At 37.7% G+C, this 17,305-nt stretch overlaps 1 protein-coding gene across 3 annotated transcripts in view; it reads left to right on the top strand.

Moving 5' to 3' along the window:
* Positions 1-2,415: 2,415 nt before the first annotated feature.
* Positions 2,416-17,305, top strand: part of RIF1 (replication timing regulatory factor 1) — a 46,464-nt gene continuing 31,574 nt past the window's right edge. For 2 of the 3 annotated variants that reach the window (XM_017523213.2, XM_017523215.2), the window contains exons 1-10: positions 2,416-2,661; positions 5,418-5,569; positions 7,820-7,937; positions 9,123-9,299; positions 9,538-9,648; positions 11,277-11,339; positions 12,630-12,730; positions 14,620-14,706; positions 15,640-15,710; positions 15,898-16,078. In XM_017523213.2, coding sequence (XP_017378702.1) covers positions 2,598-2,661; positions 5,418-5,569; positions 7,820-7,937; positions 9,123-9,299; positions 9,538-9,648; positions 11,277-11,339; positions 12,630-12,730; positions 14,620-14,706; positions 15,640-15,710; positions 15,898-16,078 — 1,125 coding nt within the window. In that variant the 5' untranslated portion in view covers positions 2,416-2,597. The remainder of the gene's footprint in view (positions 2,662-5,417; positions 5,570-7,819; positions 7,938-9,122; positions 9,300-9,537; positions 9,649-11,276; positions 11,340-12,629; positions 12,731-14,619; positions 14,707-15,639; positions 15,711-15,897; positions 16,079-17,305) is intronic. The other variant, XM_017523212.2, reaches the window with a different exon arrangement.

The raw sequence follows: 17,305 nt of genomic DNA, 5'->3' as shown, positions 1-17,305 counted from the left end.
GCAGTACAATGAGACTCTCACAAAAAAAAAAAAAAAAAAATATTATTTTTAATAAAATTGGGTTTTTTTTTTTTTTTTTTTTTTTTTTTTTTGAGACAGTTTCGCTCTTGTCTCCCAGGCTGAAGTGCAATGGCATGATCTCAGCACACTGCAGACTCTGCCTCCTGCATTCAAGCAATTCTCCTGTCTCAGCCTCCCCAGTAGCTGGGACTACAGGCATGCACCACTATGTCTGGCTAATTTGTATGTTAGTAGAGACACGGTTTCACCATGTTAGCCAGGTCTCAAGCTCCTGACCTCAGGTGATCTGTCTGCCTGCCTCAGCCTCCCAAATTGCTGGGATTACAGGCATGAGCCACTGCAACCAGGCAGCACCAAACTCTTCTGTAGCAGTTGCACCATTTTACATTCCCACTGTAATGCACTAGGGTTCCACTTTCTTAAGATCCTCATCAACACTTTTTATTTTTTAATGATAGCCATTCTAGTGAATGTGAAGGGGGATTGCATATAGATATATGCATATCTGTGGTATAGATTTGCATTTCTCTGATTACTAATGATAATGTTGAACATCTTTTCACTTGGTTCTTGGCTGTTTAGTTCATTGTCTATGGAGAAATATCTGTTTAAGTCCTTGGCCCACTTTTTAAAAGGTTTGTATTGTTGAGTTGTTGCTCCTTATATGTTTTGGATATTCATTCCTTATCAGTTAATGTAATTTTGCAAATATTTGCTTCCTTTCTGTAGGTTGTCTTTTGCTTTCTTGGTAATACCCATTGTACAAGGTTTTTAATTTTGATGAAGTACAATATATATATATATTTTTGTTACTGCCTATACTTGACATCATATTCATGAAGTTGTTGCCAAATCCAATGTCATCTTTGTTTCCCAGTGCATTCTTCTAAGAATTTTCCAGTTTTAGATTTTGAGTGTAGATATATGAACCATTTTCAGTGAATATTTGGATATGGTGTAAGGTGAGGGTTCACATTCATCCTTTTGCATGCAGATGTTCAGATTCCTCAGTACCATTTGTTTCGAAGGTTGTTTTTATTAAATCCTTGTGGTCCCCTTTTTTTTTTTTTTTGAAACAGTCTCTGCTGCACAGGTTGGAGTGCAGTGGTGCGATCTTGGCCCACTGCAACTTCAGCCTCCTCGGTTTAAGCGATTCTCCTGCCTTGGCCTGCCAAGTAGCTGGAATTATAGGCGCTTGCCAGCACGCCTGGCTAATTTCTGTGTTTTTGGTAGAGACAGTTTTACCATGTTGGCCAAGCTGGTCTTGAACTCATGACCTAAAGCAATCCAATGGCCTTGGCCTCCCAAAGTTCTGGGATTACAGGCGTGAGCCACTGCACTGGCCTGAGGTGTTTTAATTTCTTTCAGCAGTGCTTTGTAGCTTTCATCTTGTGTCTTTAACTTCTTGAGCTAGACCTATTACTAAGTATTTCTTTTAGCTCTCATAGCTATCTTGTGTATTTTTTCTTTTTTGGTTACTGGTTTATAGCCTAAGATTATATGTAGTTTATGGCCTTTTAGGAACGTTAGTGTTTATGTCATTTTTTATTTGTGATGCATTGTTTACTTGTCATTTTTCCATTTTGTACTTCATTTTCCTTTAAAAAAAAAAATTTTTTTTTTCTCCTGAGCTCAGTTTCCTTTTTGTTTGATAGTATTCCCATTTAAATCTTACATAATATTTGGAAGTAATTCAGAAGTTAATCTAGTTTTCTGCCAAGTGTGGTGGCTCACGCCTGTAATCCCAGAACTTTGGGAGGCCGAGGAGGATGAGTCACTTCAGGTCAGGAATTCAAGACCAACCTAGACAACATGGAGAACCTCAACTCTACGAAAAATGCAAAACTTAGCCAGGCATGGTGGTATTAGCCTGCAATCCCAGCTACTTAGGAGGCTTAGGCAGGAGAATTGCTTGAACCCAGGAGACGGAGATTGCAGTAAGCTGAGATGGCGCCACTGCACTCCAGCCTGGGTGACAGTAAGATAAATTTTTTTTTTTTTTTGAGAAGTAATTTCATTTTCTTGATTTTATGTCAGTTTTGCTGTATTTATTACTAGATACTACCTTTAAAAAAAAAATTTACAGCCATGAAATTCCTTAATTTTCTTTTTTTTCAGTCCGAAAGGTTATTTTTATTATTTTTAGGGTTCAACTTTTTTCTCTAATACTGATAATTTTTTTATATAAATGTGTATTTTATTTGGTAGTGCTTTGATAAAGTTTGGGATTTATCCACCCTCCTAATGTTCTCTAATGTTTTAGGAATATTCTGTTATGCATTATTTGCTGCTTCAAACTTTATTTATTTTATGGTCTTGAATTTGGAATGTATGTTTAGAGTTAAATATTTTCTTAAATTCCTAAGTTGTTTTGTGAATAATTTGTCTTTTGTCTCCCTGTTAGATTATGAAGTACAAAGAGCATCTATTAAGTGAATGAATAAATGAATGATAACAATTACTGTTTCATGCAGGTAAATAATGATTTTTCCCTTTTTTAGACCTTGCATCGAAGCGGGAGTTTCATCAATTCTCTGTTGCAACTAGAAGAACTAGGATTTCGTAGTGGATCACCCATGATTAAAAAGATAGCTTTTATTGCTTGGAAGAGTTTAATAGATAATTTTGCTTTAAATCCAGGTAAGTAGGTAATATTTTAACAGTTTTGATTTTCTATGAATTTATTTTGCTTAAAGCAAGATAAATGAAATTTTTCTGGTTTTTTGGATTTTAAGTTGAAATTAAGCTATTACTGAATTATTTTCATTTTAAGGGAATAGGGATAAATTTGTACTGAATAGAAATCAAATGCTAGGCATTGAAAATCGCAAATATAAAATTTGCTTTACAGTGTTTCAAAAACTGAACAAAGTGAAAAATACTATTTGTGGCTTCCTTGTTTTTTGTTTTGTATTGATTTGAGACGGAGCAAATTTGATTTGCTTTGTCTCTCACCCTGGAGTATAGTAGTGTGATCTCGGCTTACTGCAACCTCCACCTCCCAGGTTCAAGTGATTCTCCTGCCTCCCCATCTTGAGTAGCTGGGATTACAGGTGCCCGCCACCACACTGGCTAATTTTTGTATTTTTAGTAGAGACAAGGTTTCACTGTGTTGGCCAGGATGGTCTCGAACTCCTGACCTCAAGTGATTTGCCTGCCTTGGCCTCCCAAAATTCTGGGATTACAGGCATGAACCATAGCACCCAGCCTATTATTTATGGCTTTCTTACATGTTAGCACTGAGTTGAGTACTTTTTGTATATTTTACTTAATCATCACAATAGACCTGAGATGTAATTATTATCACTATTTTAGAGAGATTGAATAATTTGCCAGAGGTCACACAGGCAGTAGGTAATAGGAAACAGTTGTGATTTCCATGGAATAAAAATATCAGTGATTGATGGCTTAGTTCTTTCAGGATCTCCAGAAGAGTACCTAGTAGTGGGTTAATGTTAATATATGGAAGTGATTCCTTTTGATTTACTTTAACCTTATCTTCTTATTGTCCAGTGGAGTTTGCTGGTAATATGTTTATAATGAAGAATATTTAGCCCAAAACTGGTTTTAGTATGAGTACTTAACTAGGTGGTAGTTAATCTTAGATTAAATTAATACTGTATGTTTACAAGAGCTGCAAAGTAATGTTTATCTTATATTTTTCCTGCCAAAGACAATTATCCCATTTCTTCCTCCTTTTAATATATTTTGTAATGTGATTATTTGCATTAAATGTAATTACTTTTATTTAAAAATACTGGTAAAATTATATTTTGGGGACATAGGTTTTTTTGTTTTTGTTTTTGTTTTTGAGACGGAATTTCACTCTTGTTGCCCAGGCTGGAGTGTAGTGGCACAATCTTGGCTAACTGCAACCTCCACTTCCTGGGTTCTAGTGATTCTCCTGCCTCAGTCTCCCAAGTACCTGGGATTACAGGCATGTGCCACCATGCCCCGCTAATTTGGTATTTTTAGTAGTGACAGGGTTCCTCCATGTTGGTCAGGCTGGTCTCAAACTCCCCACCTCAGGTAATTTGTCCACCTTGGCCTCCCAAAGTGTTGGGATTACAGGTGTGAGTCACCGCGCCCAGCCTGTTTGGTTTTTTTTTTTTTTTTTTTTTGTTTCCAGTGGGATTTGTCCCTTTTTTTTTTTTTTTTTTTTTTTTTTTTTAAGACAGGGTCTGTTATGTCACCTAGGCTGGAGTATAGTGGCATGATCATGGCTCACTGCAGCCTTGACCTCCTGGGCTCCAGTGATCCATCCACCTCAGTCCCCCAAGTTGGTGGGACCACAGGTGGGTGCCACCAAGTCTGGTTAATTTTTGTATTTTTCGTAGAGATGTGGTTTGGCTGTGTTGTTCAGGCTAGTTCCTAACTCCTGAACTCAAGCGATCCACTTGCCTTGGCATCCTAAATTGTTAGGACTAGAGGTGTGAGCCACTGTGCTTAGTCTACTATAATTTTTAATTGAAATTGTAGCTTATTTTTATGAGCTGGCATGTATTTGGGTCTAACTCTGTAAATCCAGAAATGTAAGGTAATGTTTGGGGCTACAGTCTTTAGGAATTAAGTTGAAGCATAAAGTAAGAGTGGTTTAAAGAAGATAAGTTAAAAATAAGGTCAGAGCGAGAGAATCCATGACTGATACTGTGGATCTAGGAAGTCATCAAGGAATCAGATAAAACTATGTCTTAATTTTATGTATTCCCAGTCTTACTCATTTGGCATAAATATTTGTCTGAAGATTGGATTTAATTTCTATGCTGGATTTTAGCAATCTGATTATTGTTACTGTAGGACAGTCTTGAATTTAAATGAATCTATATTTCAAAAATGTATTCAGTCAGTGGCCCCAATAGTAATGATATTGGATTAATATATTAATAATTGATTTTTTAAAATATCCTTGTTTGACATAATGTAAACATGCCTCCCTTTCTTTGTCAGATGAGGGTGTTGAGAATGCTAAAGCAGCTAGGACGGTATTTCTCAAGGTTTTGGCATTTTGTGCTGGATAATTTATTGTTTGGGACTGTCCTGTGTGTTGAAGTTTAGTAGTGTCCCTAGTCTTAACTCAGTAAGATGTCAGTAGCATCCCCTCACTTGTACCCAACCTAAAATATTTCCTGGTGGGAAATTGTCCTGGCACACAGTATCTAATAAATATTACTTACTCTTTTTAAAATCTATTTTTGCTTTATAGAGTGTTTTTGGTGCAGCTGTACTGCAGTTTATCAAAATGCCAGTTTTGGGTAGAGCAAGGACAGCCTGAGGGTTTAGTTTTTAAAAAATATTTTAAAATCTATTCTCTGGCTGGGATAAAAGACTTACTGCATAACTAATTTTAGAATCTTTAGCTTGGATGTTTCTTTACCCTTGTGCTTATTTCTTTTAAGACATACTATGCAGTGCAAAAAGACTCAAGTTGTTAATGCAGCCTTTGAGTTCCATTCATGTGAGAACAGAAACTCTAGCATTGACAAAACTAGAAGTCTGGTGGTATTTACTGCTGAGACTTGGACCTCATCTTCCTGCTAATTTTGAACAGGTAACATTTCAAGTGTTGACTATAGGACTTTATGTTTTTTGTTACTGTGTTTTCAAATTCTTACGAACCTAATCTTTTAGTGTTATTTTTTGTTATTTATTAGCAGACCGGAACATATAAAGGATATTTCTCTTTATTGGCACAGAATTTAAATTCATTTCCCACAAGGGATATTGTTCAGTTGCTTGAAATCGAGCCCCTTTACCTGAAGTGTTTTTATTTTTTACTTATTTATTTTGAGATGGAGTCTTGTTCTGTCACCCAGGCTGGAGTGCAGTGCTAAGATCTCGGCTCACTGCAGCCTCCATCTCCCAGGTTCAAGTGATTCTCCTGCCTCAGCCTCCTGAGTAGCTGGGACTATAGGTATGCGACCACACCCATCTAATTTTTTATAATTTTAGTAGAGATGGGGTTTTGCCATGTTGTCTAGACTGGTCCCGAACTCCTGGCCTCAAGTAATCTGCCCTCCCCTGCTTTTCAACGTGCTGGGATTACAGGCATGAGCCACTGTGCCTGGCCCTGAAGTGTTTTTAAGTCAGCAAATACTCAAAAATATTTATTCTTACTCTATAAGCATTATTATTTTAAAAAGAGGCTTTGGCCAGGTGCAGCGGCTCATGCCTGTAATCCCAGTACTTTGGGAGGCTGAGGCAGGCGGATGACAAGATCAGGCGTTCGAGACCAGCCTGGCCAATATGGTGAAACCTCATCTCTACTAAAAATACAAAAATTAGCTGGGCATGGTGACGCGCACCTGTAGCCCCAGTTACTTGGGAGGCTGAGGCAAGGAGAATCGCTTGAACCCAGGAGCAGAGATTGCGGTGAACTGAGATCAGCCACTGCACTTCAGCCTGGGCAACAGAGTGCAACTCCATCTCAAAGAAAATTAAAAAAGCTATTTTTTCCCCAGAGGGTTTGGAATATAATTGAGAGGAAAATCAGAATCAGTGAAATCAAGTGCTATACAGGGTAGATATAAGGTTGGACCAGTTCTTATTTTTTGTTTCTCCTTTTTTTATGCTGCATGGTGATAACCAATGACTTATTCATATTGCAATTATTTTTCATTGTTACACAATGATTTTACAAATTCTTCAAGATTTTGATATCCTTACTGGTATTTAGATCTAAAGTTTAATTCTATCTAAGCCTTTTGGGTTTTTTGCAATTATTTCCATCTATGGTTTTTGAAATTTTTTTTTTTTTTTTGTAACAGTTAAAAGGAACAGCTCTGATACTATCTTTTTTATTTCTTTATCACTCATTCTGGATTTTGGGGGTGTATAAATACTTCTGCATCTGTGGTCCTTAAATTTTATATAAATGGCTGCATAGCGGGGAGTGCCTTCTTGGAAAGGAGGACTTATAAATATATTTAAGCCATGTTTATTCAGTTCTTAATTTTTTATTAAGACTTCAATTTTAGGCCGGGCGCGGTGGCTCAAGCCTGTAATCCCAGCACTTTGGGAGGCCGAGGCGGGTGGATCACGAGGTCAAGAGATCGAGACCATCCTGGTCAACATGGTGAAACCCCGTCTCTACTAAAAATACAAAAAATTAGCTGGGCATGGTGGTGTGTGCCTGTAATCCCAGCTACTCAGGAGGCTGAGGCAGGGGAATTGCCTGAACCCAGGAGACGGAGGTTGCGGTGAGCCGAGATCGCGCCATTGCACTCCAGCCTGGGTAACATGAGTGAAACTCCATCTCAAAAAAAAAAAAAAAAACACTTCAATTTTATATAACATGAAGTAAATGAAGTAACATGAAGTAATTGAAGGGCATTGACAGTAATGTAATTTGGATCATAATGAATTTTCCAAATTCTACCATCATAAGGATCTAATAGGCTAGTCTTAATGCATTTGTCCAATACATTAATTGGAATCATTTATTTGATAACTGCATGTGACCGGTACTAGGATGGTGTTACAAATGAGCTATGTCTTAGTTCATATTTTCCAGAGCTTTTAAAAAGTTAAAATTTGCCTACCAGTAATGTGTAAAATTCAGATGTTTATAAACAAATTTAGGCAATACACATTTAGGGCAAATAAGAGTTGTAATAAAATGTTCATTTTTTTTTTTTTTTTCCAAATTTTATTTTTTAGCCTGTTGGCACATGGAAACAACCTGTAAAATGGATTATATTAAGGCTCCATTTAAGATAAATTTATATTATGTGAGGCTTTTAGAAACTGTGACAGTTGTATTGTTTATAGATTAATATTCTCCCATCCTTCACCCCAATAGGTTTGTGTGCCTCTGATTCAAAGTACAATAAGCATTGATTGTAATGCCTCACCTCAAGGCAATTTATGTCGTGTAGCTACATCTCCAGGTTTAACTCCCATGACTCCTGTAAACAAAGGTAAGAGGTAGATATCCTTGTTTTTTGTTTTTTTAATCAGGCTTTGTTGACCTAGAGCCATAATTTTGAAGCAGGAAGGACAAAGGACTTTGAGAGGTTTTGCTCAGTGATTTTCATATGAAATGAAGCGCTTCATAATTTTTAGGTTTGTTACCCAAAAATCCATTATGTTTTCCTGTTTTTGTTTTTTTTTGTTACAGATTACTGTTGTAAGTGCATTGTTGTGATTTAGAAGAGACAGATTTTTTTTTTTTTACTATATTGTATGAGGCACATTACCCAAAACTCAGAGGGGCTAACATGAAACCGTGGGTTTTAGAATCAGAATCTTAGTGCTATTAAAAACAACACATCAGCTGGGTGTGGTGGCTCACACCTGTAATGTCAGCAGTTTGGGAGGCCTAGGCAGGTGGATCACCTGAGGTTGCCAACATGGTGAAACCCTGTCTCTACTAAAAATACAAAAATTAGCTGGGTGTGGTGGCAGAATCCTGTAATCCCAGCTACTTGTGGGGGCTGAGGCAGGAGAATCACTTGACCCCAGGAGGCGGAGGTTGCAGTGAGCCGAGATCACACCACTGCACTCCATCCTGAGTGATAGAGCGAGACTTATTCTCATAAAAAAGAAAAAAACAACCCTTCAGCCAGGTGCGGTGACATGCACTTATAATCTCAGCACTTGAGGAGGCTGAGGTAGGAGGATCACTTGAGGCCAGGAGTTCGATACTAGCCTGTGCTACATAGTGAGACCCTGTCTCTACAAAAAATTTAAAAATTAGCCAAGCACAGTGGCATCCACCTATAATTACAGCTGCATAGAATGCTGAGGTTGGAGAACTGCTTGAGGCCAGGAGTTTGAGGTTATAGTGAGCTATGATTGTGACTGCACTCCAGCCTTGGCAGTACAATGAGACTCTCACAAAAAAAAAAAAAAATAGCAGAGAGAATAAAAGTGGCTTTTTATGTATATCATTGAAAGACAGTTATTTCATACATGTTATTTTTTATTTGCCATCTGAGTCTTCTAAATTTATGTTACAGAATACCTGCTTATTAATATTTCAAGGTGCAGATTAATGCTTGAGACATTTAAACTCTGTTTTTAAAAGTTACATTGAAATGAAATATATGCATTTGGGTAGCCAATATAAAATAAGCTTATATGACCTCTTTTTTTCCTTAAAGGTGCTTCCTCTCCATACGGAGCCCCGGGAACTCCCCGAATGAACCTGAGTTCGAATTTAGGTGGAATGGCCACAATCCCTTCCATTCAACTTTTGGGACTTGAAATGTTGCTTCATTTCTTGTTGGCTCCAGAAGTCTTGAGTTTTGCTAAGCAAAATAAATTTGTGCTAAGCTTAGGTATTTAAATGTTTTAAGAATAATTTTATTTATATTAAAACAGTCCAGAACTTAGTGGATTAGAGTAAGAAGAGGTATTTTTTCACAGCCAAAATACTTTATAATTGTGTATAAAATAAATGTGAATCATTTTTATAGAAAACACACCTATTTAATAGATGATTTAAAGTTTTATAGTGAGAAATATATTTCATAAATCTGTTGTTTTACGTGGTTTTCTTTTATTCTCCCCTTTCAGAGCCACTCGAACATGCGTTAATCAGCAGCCCTTCTTTTTTTTCCAAACATGCAAATACACTTATCACTGCTGTTCGTGATAGCTTTGTTGCAGTTGGAAAAGACGCTCCCGGTAAGAGAATTTGATTTATTACTTAAACATGTGTTTTAAAAGAAGATAAAATATGCCAGTCATAGGAGCTCATACCTGTAATCCCAGCACTTTGGGAGGCACAGGCGAGTGGATCACTTGAACTCAAGTTTGAGACCAGTCTGGGCAACATGACAAAACCCTGTCTACAAAAAAATACAAAAACTAGGTGGGCATGGTGGCAGACACCTGTAGTCTCAGCTGCTCGGGTGGCAGAGGTATGAGAATTGCTTGAGCCCAGGAGGTGGGAGGTTGCAGTGAGCCAAGATTGTACCACTGCACTCCAGTGTGGGTAATAGAGCAAGAACCCTGTATCAAAAAATAAAAAATAAGATAAAATAGCAAATATTATGGTGCCACTTACCAGATTGTTCATCAAATAGTTTCTGAACTTTACATATATTCATTTAATCTTTGCAGTAACTTTCCATGTTAGTTCATTTTACAAATGAGGAAATTGGGTTGTACAGGAAATACTTAAGTTGTACGGAGTTGCTTATAAGTGGTATTACTGTGATTGAGGCTCAGGCTCTATGGCTCCAGCATCTGTATCTAAACACTTGTGTTATATGACCTATCAAATAAGGAAAGGAAACTTCAAAAATTGTGTGCTCTTCAACTGGTTGGAAAAAGCATCACAGTAAATCACATTTTTTTCTGTTGGTTGTTAGATACCCTTCTGAATATCTGTGAACAATCTCTATCTCAAAAGTAGTGGGCATTCAATTCAGAAAAGAAAGATAATGGAAAAAAGATAAAGTAATTACCCTTATACAATTCAGTGTTAACATGTTATAGTTGTTTTATTTTATTTATTTATTTATTTATTTATTTTGAGACAGAGTTTCACTCTTGTTACCCAGGCTGGAGTGCAATGGCGCAATCTCGGCTCACTGCAACCTCCGCCTCCCGGGTTCAGGCAATTCTCCTGCCCCAGCCTCCTGAGTCGCTGGGATTACAGGCACGCTCCACCATGCTCAGCTAATTTTTTGTATTTTTAGTAGAGACGGGGTTTCACCATGTTGACCAGGATGGTCTCGATCTCTTGACCTCGTGATCCACCCACCTCGGCCTCCCACAGTGCTGGGATTACAGGCTTGAGCCACCGCGCCCGGCCATAGTTGTTTTAAAGAACACAATTATGGCTGGACATGGGCAGCTCACGCCTGTAATCCTAACACTTTGGGAGACTAAGCTGGGTGGGTCGCTTGAGGCAGATGTTTATGACCAGCCTGGGCAACAAAGTGAGAATGCCGTCTTTACAAAAAATAGTATTAGCTGGATGTGGTGTATACCTATAGTCCTAGCTACTTGGGAAGCTGATGTGGGAAGACTGCTTGAGCCCAGGTTGTTGAGATGACAATGAGCTATGATCATGCCACTGTACTCCAACCCCGACAGGGCAAGACTCTTATCTCAAAAAAATAAACACATGTAGTTTCTACAAACAAAAATGAGGTGATAGTGTTTTATAAACTTACTGTAGGGCTATCGTGAGGACAATTACATTATTAACTTGTTCAATTTATTTCTTTAGAATAAGGAAGTAAAGGGAGAGTGTTAGTACATAGTCATATATACTTCATTTAAAATACTTCTTTGTTTGACAGATGTGGTTGTCAGTGCTATCTGGAAGGAGCTAATTAACTTGGTGAAGTCAGTTACTGAATCAGGTAAGCATTATTACACTGCTCAAATGATTTTTTTTTTGAAACAGGAGGTGGTCACATGATTTTTATAACATCCAGTGAATTGTTTGGCATATATAAAATTTATTTTAAAAGTATTTCTTGTACTGTCATAGTTTCCAGGTTTTAATTTGTAGTTGATGCTTGAACAACACTGGAGTTAGGTGTGCTGACCCACCACACAGTCGAAAATCTACATATAACTCTTGACTCCTCCAGAACTTAACTACTGATAACCTGTTGATTAGAAGCCTTGCTGATAACATAAATAGCTGATGAACATATATTTATATGTTATTAAATGCTGTGTTCATTAACAGTATGGTAAGTTAGAGAAAATAATGTTAGGAAAATCATAAGGAAGGGAAAATACAGTCATTACTTGGCAATGTGTTATCATATCCTTGTCTTCATGTTGAGTACACTAAGGAGGGAAGAGGAGAGGTGGAATTTGCTGTTTTAGGGGTGGAGGAAAACCTGAGTATGAGTGGATTCATGCAGTCCAAACCTGTGCTGTTCAAGGGTCAACTGTACTTTAAACAAGGTACTTGTTGATTTAGCAAAAAAATTTACAGCTCTCTGTGTGGTCACCTCTAAAAATATGTGCTTAGAAATACACCCTTCTTGCCAGGCGTGGTGGTTCATGCCTATAATCCCAGCACTTTGAGAGGCTGAGGCAGTTGGATCACCTGAGGTCGGGAGTTTGAGAACAGCCTGGCCAAGATAGTGAAACGCTGTCTCTACTAAAAATACAAAATTAGCTGGGCATGGTGGTGCATGCCTGTAATCCCAGCTACTCGGGAGGCTGAGACGGGAGAATCACTTGAACCCAGGAGGTGGAGGTTGTGGTTAGCCAAGATTGTGCCATTGCACTCCAGCCTGGGCAACAAGAGCAAAACTGCATCCCCAAAAACAAAACAAAAAACCAAAAAAAACCAAAAAACAAAAAACACCCTTCTTGGCTGGGCATGGTGGCTCAGCACCTATAATTCCAACACTTTGTGAGGCTGAGGCAGGCGGATCACCTGAGGTCAGGAGTTTGAGACCAGCTTGGCAAACCCATGTCTACTAAAAATACAAAAATTAGCCCAGTGTGGTGAACACCTTTAATCCCAGCTACTTAGGAGGCTGAGGCAGGAGAATCTCTAGAACCTGGGAGGTGGTGGTTGTAGTGAGCTGAGATTGTGCTACTGCCCTCCATCTTGAGTGACAGAGCGAGACCCTGTTTTCCAAAAAGAAAAAGAAAAGAACTAAACTCTTTTTGCTTTTTCATAGGTAACAAAAAGGAGAGACCAGGTTCTGAAGTTCTGACTCTCTCGTTAAAGTCTTTGGAAAGCATAGTAAAGTCTGAAGTATTTCCTGTATCAAAAACGCTGGTAGGTGTAATACCCATATGTTGGACTTTAAAAACCATATTCTGAAGTTAAACTTTATATTGAAGATGTTTGCACAGATCTAGTTTGTGAAGACGTTTTTTGTATCAAGCATTCCTCAGTAGTTTAGCCCTATTGCAATAAGTACCATTCTATTAACTGTGGAGTCATTTGAAACCTTTTTAATGAAGTGACTATAACAACAACCACAGAAGTCTTCAATGTGATAAGAAAACAAGTATCTGCCGTACAGAGAAAAAGTAGGATAAAGGACATGAAATTTGAACTGAAAAAACTCAGATGTCCTTTAATTTTATGACAGGATTGCTGAAAACCACTAATGGTTAGCTGGTACCTTGTTTTAAATTAACCGTCTTTTACCAAGATAGTGACTTTGGTATTAAAATACATTTCTGTTTTTAACGTGTGTAGTATGGGAAGAAAAGTGAATTGAATATAATTTTGATGATGTGAGCATCTCAAAATAAGGTCCAGATGGAACTAACAATATCCTTATTTAAATTTGGATTTTGTTTCCTTTTTGTACTTTGACAGTTACATGTTCTGTGGTAGTATAGCATAGTGGTTAATAGCAAGGGCTCTGGAGCAGAGTAGGTTTAATACCAGCCCAACTATTTATTAGCTGAGTAAGTTTGTGCAATTTATCTATTCTCTTGGTTTTTCTAACCCTATGTGTAAAAAGGGAATGTAACAGTAGTTGAGTTAAAGACTAAATGAGTTGATACCTGCAAAGTACTGTGGGCCAGGCATAAACTAATACTGTCTATTATGATTACTAATCTGTTTCAGATGACAGTATGTGAAAGTGTATTTTCACTGATGTAACTTTCATATTGTTACAACATTTGAGTTGTACGTGTTTATACCAGTACGTTACAGCTGGGCATGGTGGTTCACACCTGTATCCTAGCACTTTGGGAGGTCAAGGTGGGCAAATTGCAAAATTTAGCCAGGTGTGGTGGCACGCCTGTAGTCCTAGTTATTCTGGAAACAGAGGTGGGAGAATCACTTGAGCCTAGGAGGTTGAGGCTGCAGTGAGTCAAGATTGTGTCACTGCCATCCAACCTGGACAACAGTGAGACCCTGTTCCAAAAAAGAAAAGAAACATTAATATTTTTGGAGCAGTTTGGTAGGCTCAGTCAATTTGATTTAGCAACCTCGCTCTGTTGCCCAGGCTGGAGTGCAGTGGAGCGATTTCAGCTCACTGCAACCTCCACCTCCCGGATTTAAGCAATCTCTGCCTCAGCCTCCCAAGTAGCTGGGATTGCAGGCGCCTGCCACCATGCCTGGCTAATTTTTGTATTTTTAGTAGAGTTGGGGTTTCACCATGTTGGCCAGGCTAGTCTTGAACTCCTGACCTTGTGATCCACCTGCGTTGGCCTCCCATAGTGCTGGGATTACAGGTATGAGCCATGGTGCCCAGCCTCATGTAGCAGTCTTTTTATATATTGATGCAAAAACTCTGTAACGAGGTAAAATAAAGGTTAGTTGCAAAGTTTAGTGTAAAGGCTTTAATGGTTTAAAGGAATGTGTGTATAACCGCCTACCCAGAAGTATGTGTTTTTCTGTGTACTTACATATATAGAAATTTAGAAGGTCTGGGAAAGTAGACTCCAAACTGTTAAAGTATTGATTATCCCTAGAGATTAAAGACTTTGCCTGCTTTCTGTATTTCTGTGTTTGAACTTTTAAAACTGATGCAGATATATTCATGTTAGTGACTGAATGTTTTTGATCTTTTTTAACTGAGGTTATATTTACATTAATGAATGAACATTACTTCTAACTGTTAGAGAAACAGTTAACACTCAGACTTTTATTAGGTAATATTTTTACGGCTAATTTACTGTAAAACCTTTTATCTCTCATAGGTCCTCATGGAAATTACAATTAAAGGACTTCCTCAGAAAGTATTAGGTTCACCAGCATATCAGGTTGCTAATATGGATATTCTTAATGCAAGTATCTTAAATGTAATATGAGGATTGGCCAAAAACAATCATATTTCCCTTTTTTATTTTCATTATTATTTTTTATTTATAATTGTTTTTTTGAGACAGAGTTTCACTCTTGTTGCCCAGGCTGGAGTGCAGTGGCTCACCGTATCCTCCACCTCCTGGATTCAAGTGATTCCCCTGCCTTAGCCTCCCGAGTAGCTGCGATTACAGACATGTGCCACCACGCTCGGCTCATTCTGTGTTTTTGGTAGAGATGGGGTTTCTCCATGTTGGTCAGGCTGATCTCAAGCTCCTGACCTCAGGTGATCAGCCTGCCTCAGCCTGCCTCAACCTCCCGAAGTGTTGGGATTGGATTACAGGCGTGAGCCACCGTACCTGGCCATATTTCCCTTTTTTAAAAAAAAGATACTTTATGTAAAATTCTGAGAGTATTGGATTTGAAGTATGTTGACCAAATTAAAGGAAAAACTGATAGTTAATGTAAAGAATCAAATATGCTGCTGTGTGAATGATGAAACTATTTCCTTGGATTAAATAAATGTCTCTGAAAGGAAAGTTTTCTATTTGTTTATATATGGTTAATAGTGCTGGTTACTGTTACAAATATTGGAAGCTAGTATAAAATGCACTTAGTATCTCTAGGATGTAGGCATTGTGATTCCTGCAAGTTTTAAGTTGATCTTTTTATATCTGGAATCTCATCATTTCTTGATTTCCTGTATAGAGGAAACAGCTATGATTAGAGCATAAAGTGCTTGATTTTTGTGTGTAATTTACGGAAATAATTTTACTAAGATGGTTGTCATACCCTAAGTAATGCCAGAAGTTAAATTTGTCACGCTTAAAACAGTTTTATTTCTTAAATAACTGATTACAGAAAACAAGTGTTCTATTCTTTGTAACTGAGAAGATTGACTTCATTTTCTCTTTCAGGGAACTCCAGCTTTGTTCTTAATTCAATTAATTTTCAACAATCTCTTGGAATGTGGTGTAGCAGATGAAAGGTAAGTTTGTACCTTAACTTAAAACTTTGTTGTTTGTCTTGGAAAGATTATGTAATAAACAAAACTATTTCATAAGTTTTAAGATTTTTTTTTTAAATTCATTAACTTTGTCAGTTATTTTAGAATCTTGTTAACATTCAACTAATATTTGTGCAAAAAAGTTGATGTGTTCATAATTTTTTTTCAGGTTCTTTCTCAGTTTGGAAACACTTGTAGGCTGTGTTCTTTCTGGTCCAACTTCACCACTAGCTTTCAGTGACTCTGTTTTAAATGTTATCAATCAAAATGCAAAGCAATTAGAAAATAAGGAGCATCTCTGGAGAATGTGGAGTGTTATAGTCACCCCATTAACCGAATTGATTAATCAGGTATGAAATAAGTATGCTACATACTTTAGATATTATTATTTTTTTTGTTAAGTGCAATTGGGGAAATGAATAGAAGTTTGAATAGAAGACAGTAAATATTTTTTCTTGTGGAATTGGCAAACTTTGTACTTTTGATTTTATTGCATTTCTGCCTCATTAGTAAAGAAACTATAACTTAATGGGGACTAGTCATAGCTTCATTTTCTTCAGTAGTGATTATCTAGAAGGATCACGTAGACGTAAATTCTCATATGTTGGGTTCTTTCAGTAGTTGTATTAACAGAGAATGACAGAGGTAATCTTAGCTAGGCCATATATTCCCATAGGTAAGCCACATTGGTGATTACTTCAGAGCCGTATAGCATTCCCCTAAGTGAGGAATCTATTGAGAGTTGAATAATCTATATGTTTAAATACTTAACAAAAGTGGGAATATTGACAGACTCTTGAGCACAAGTCCTGTTCATGATTTGTCAGCCTCTTTGTCTATCTTTAAATGGAATATGCATTTGCTGGACTGGTGGTGCTGTAACTCAAAAATGAAATAACTCCGAGGATTTTTCTTTTTTTTTTTTTTTGGTCAAGTTTCATTCTGTCATCCAGCCTAGACCTCCACCTCATGGGGGTTCAGGCAATTCTCCTGTCTCAGCCTCCTGAGTAGCTGGGACTACAGACGCACACCACTATGCCTGGTTAATTTTTATATTTTTAGGAGACATGGGATTTCACCATACTGGTCAGGCTGATCTCAAACTCCTGACCTCAGTCTCGGTCTCCCAAAGTGCTGGGATTACAGGCATCAGCCACCGTGCCCAACTAAATTATTTTTATGTTATAGTTATGTAGCCCTTGTTTTGGCTGCTCAAGCCAGTACACTATTCTTGTGGAAGAAAAGTCATTTACATCTTTCTTTCTTTCTTTCTTTCTTTCTTTTTTTTTTGAGATGGAGTTTGCTCTTGTCACTGAGGCTCACTGCAGTCTCTACCTCTTGGGTTGAAGTGATTCTCCTGCATTAGTCTCCCGACTAGCTGGGATTACAGGCAGCTGCCACCATGCCTGGCTAATTTTTGTATTTTAGAAGAAATGGGGTTTTATGATATTGGTTAGACTTGCCTGGAACTCTTCACCTCAGGTGATCCACCCGCATTGGGCTCCCGAAGTGCTGGGATTATAGGCATGAGCCACAGCATCCAGCCAGAAAAGTTTTTTTTTTTTTTTTTTTTTTTT

Source organism: Cebus imitator, unplaced genomic scaffold (genome assembly GCF_001604975.1).
Source record: "Cebus imitator isolate Cc_AM_T3 unplaced genomic scaffold, Cebus_imitator-1.0 Scaffold27, whole genome shotgun sequence".
Lineage (NCBI taxonomy): Eukaryota > Metazoa > Chordata > Mammalia > Primates > Cebidae > Cebus > Cebus imitator.
Note: the sequence above shows the minus strand (reverse complement) of the source record. Positions and strands in the feature narration are given on the sequence as shown.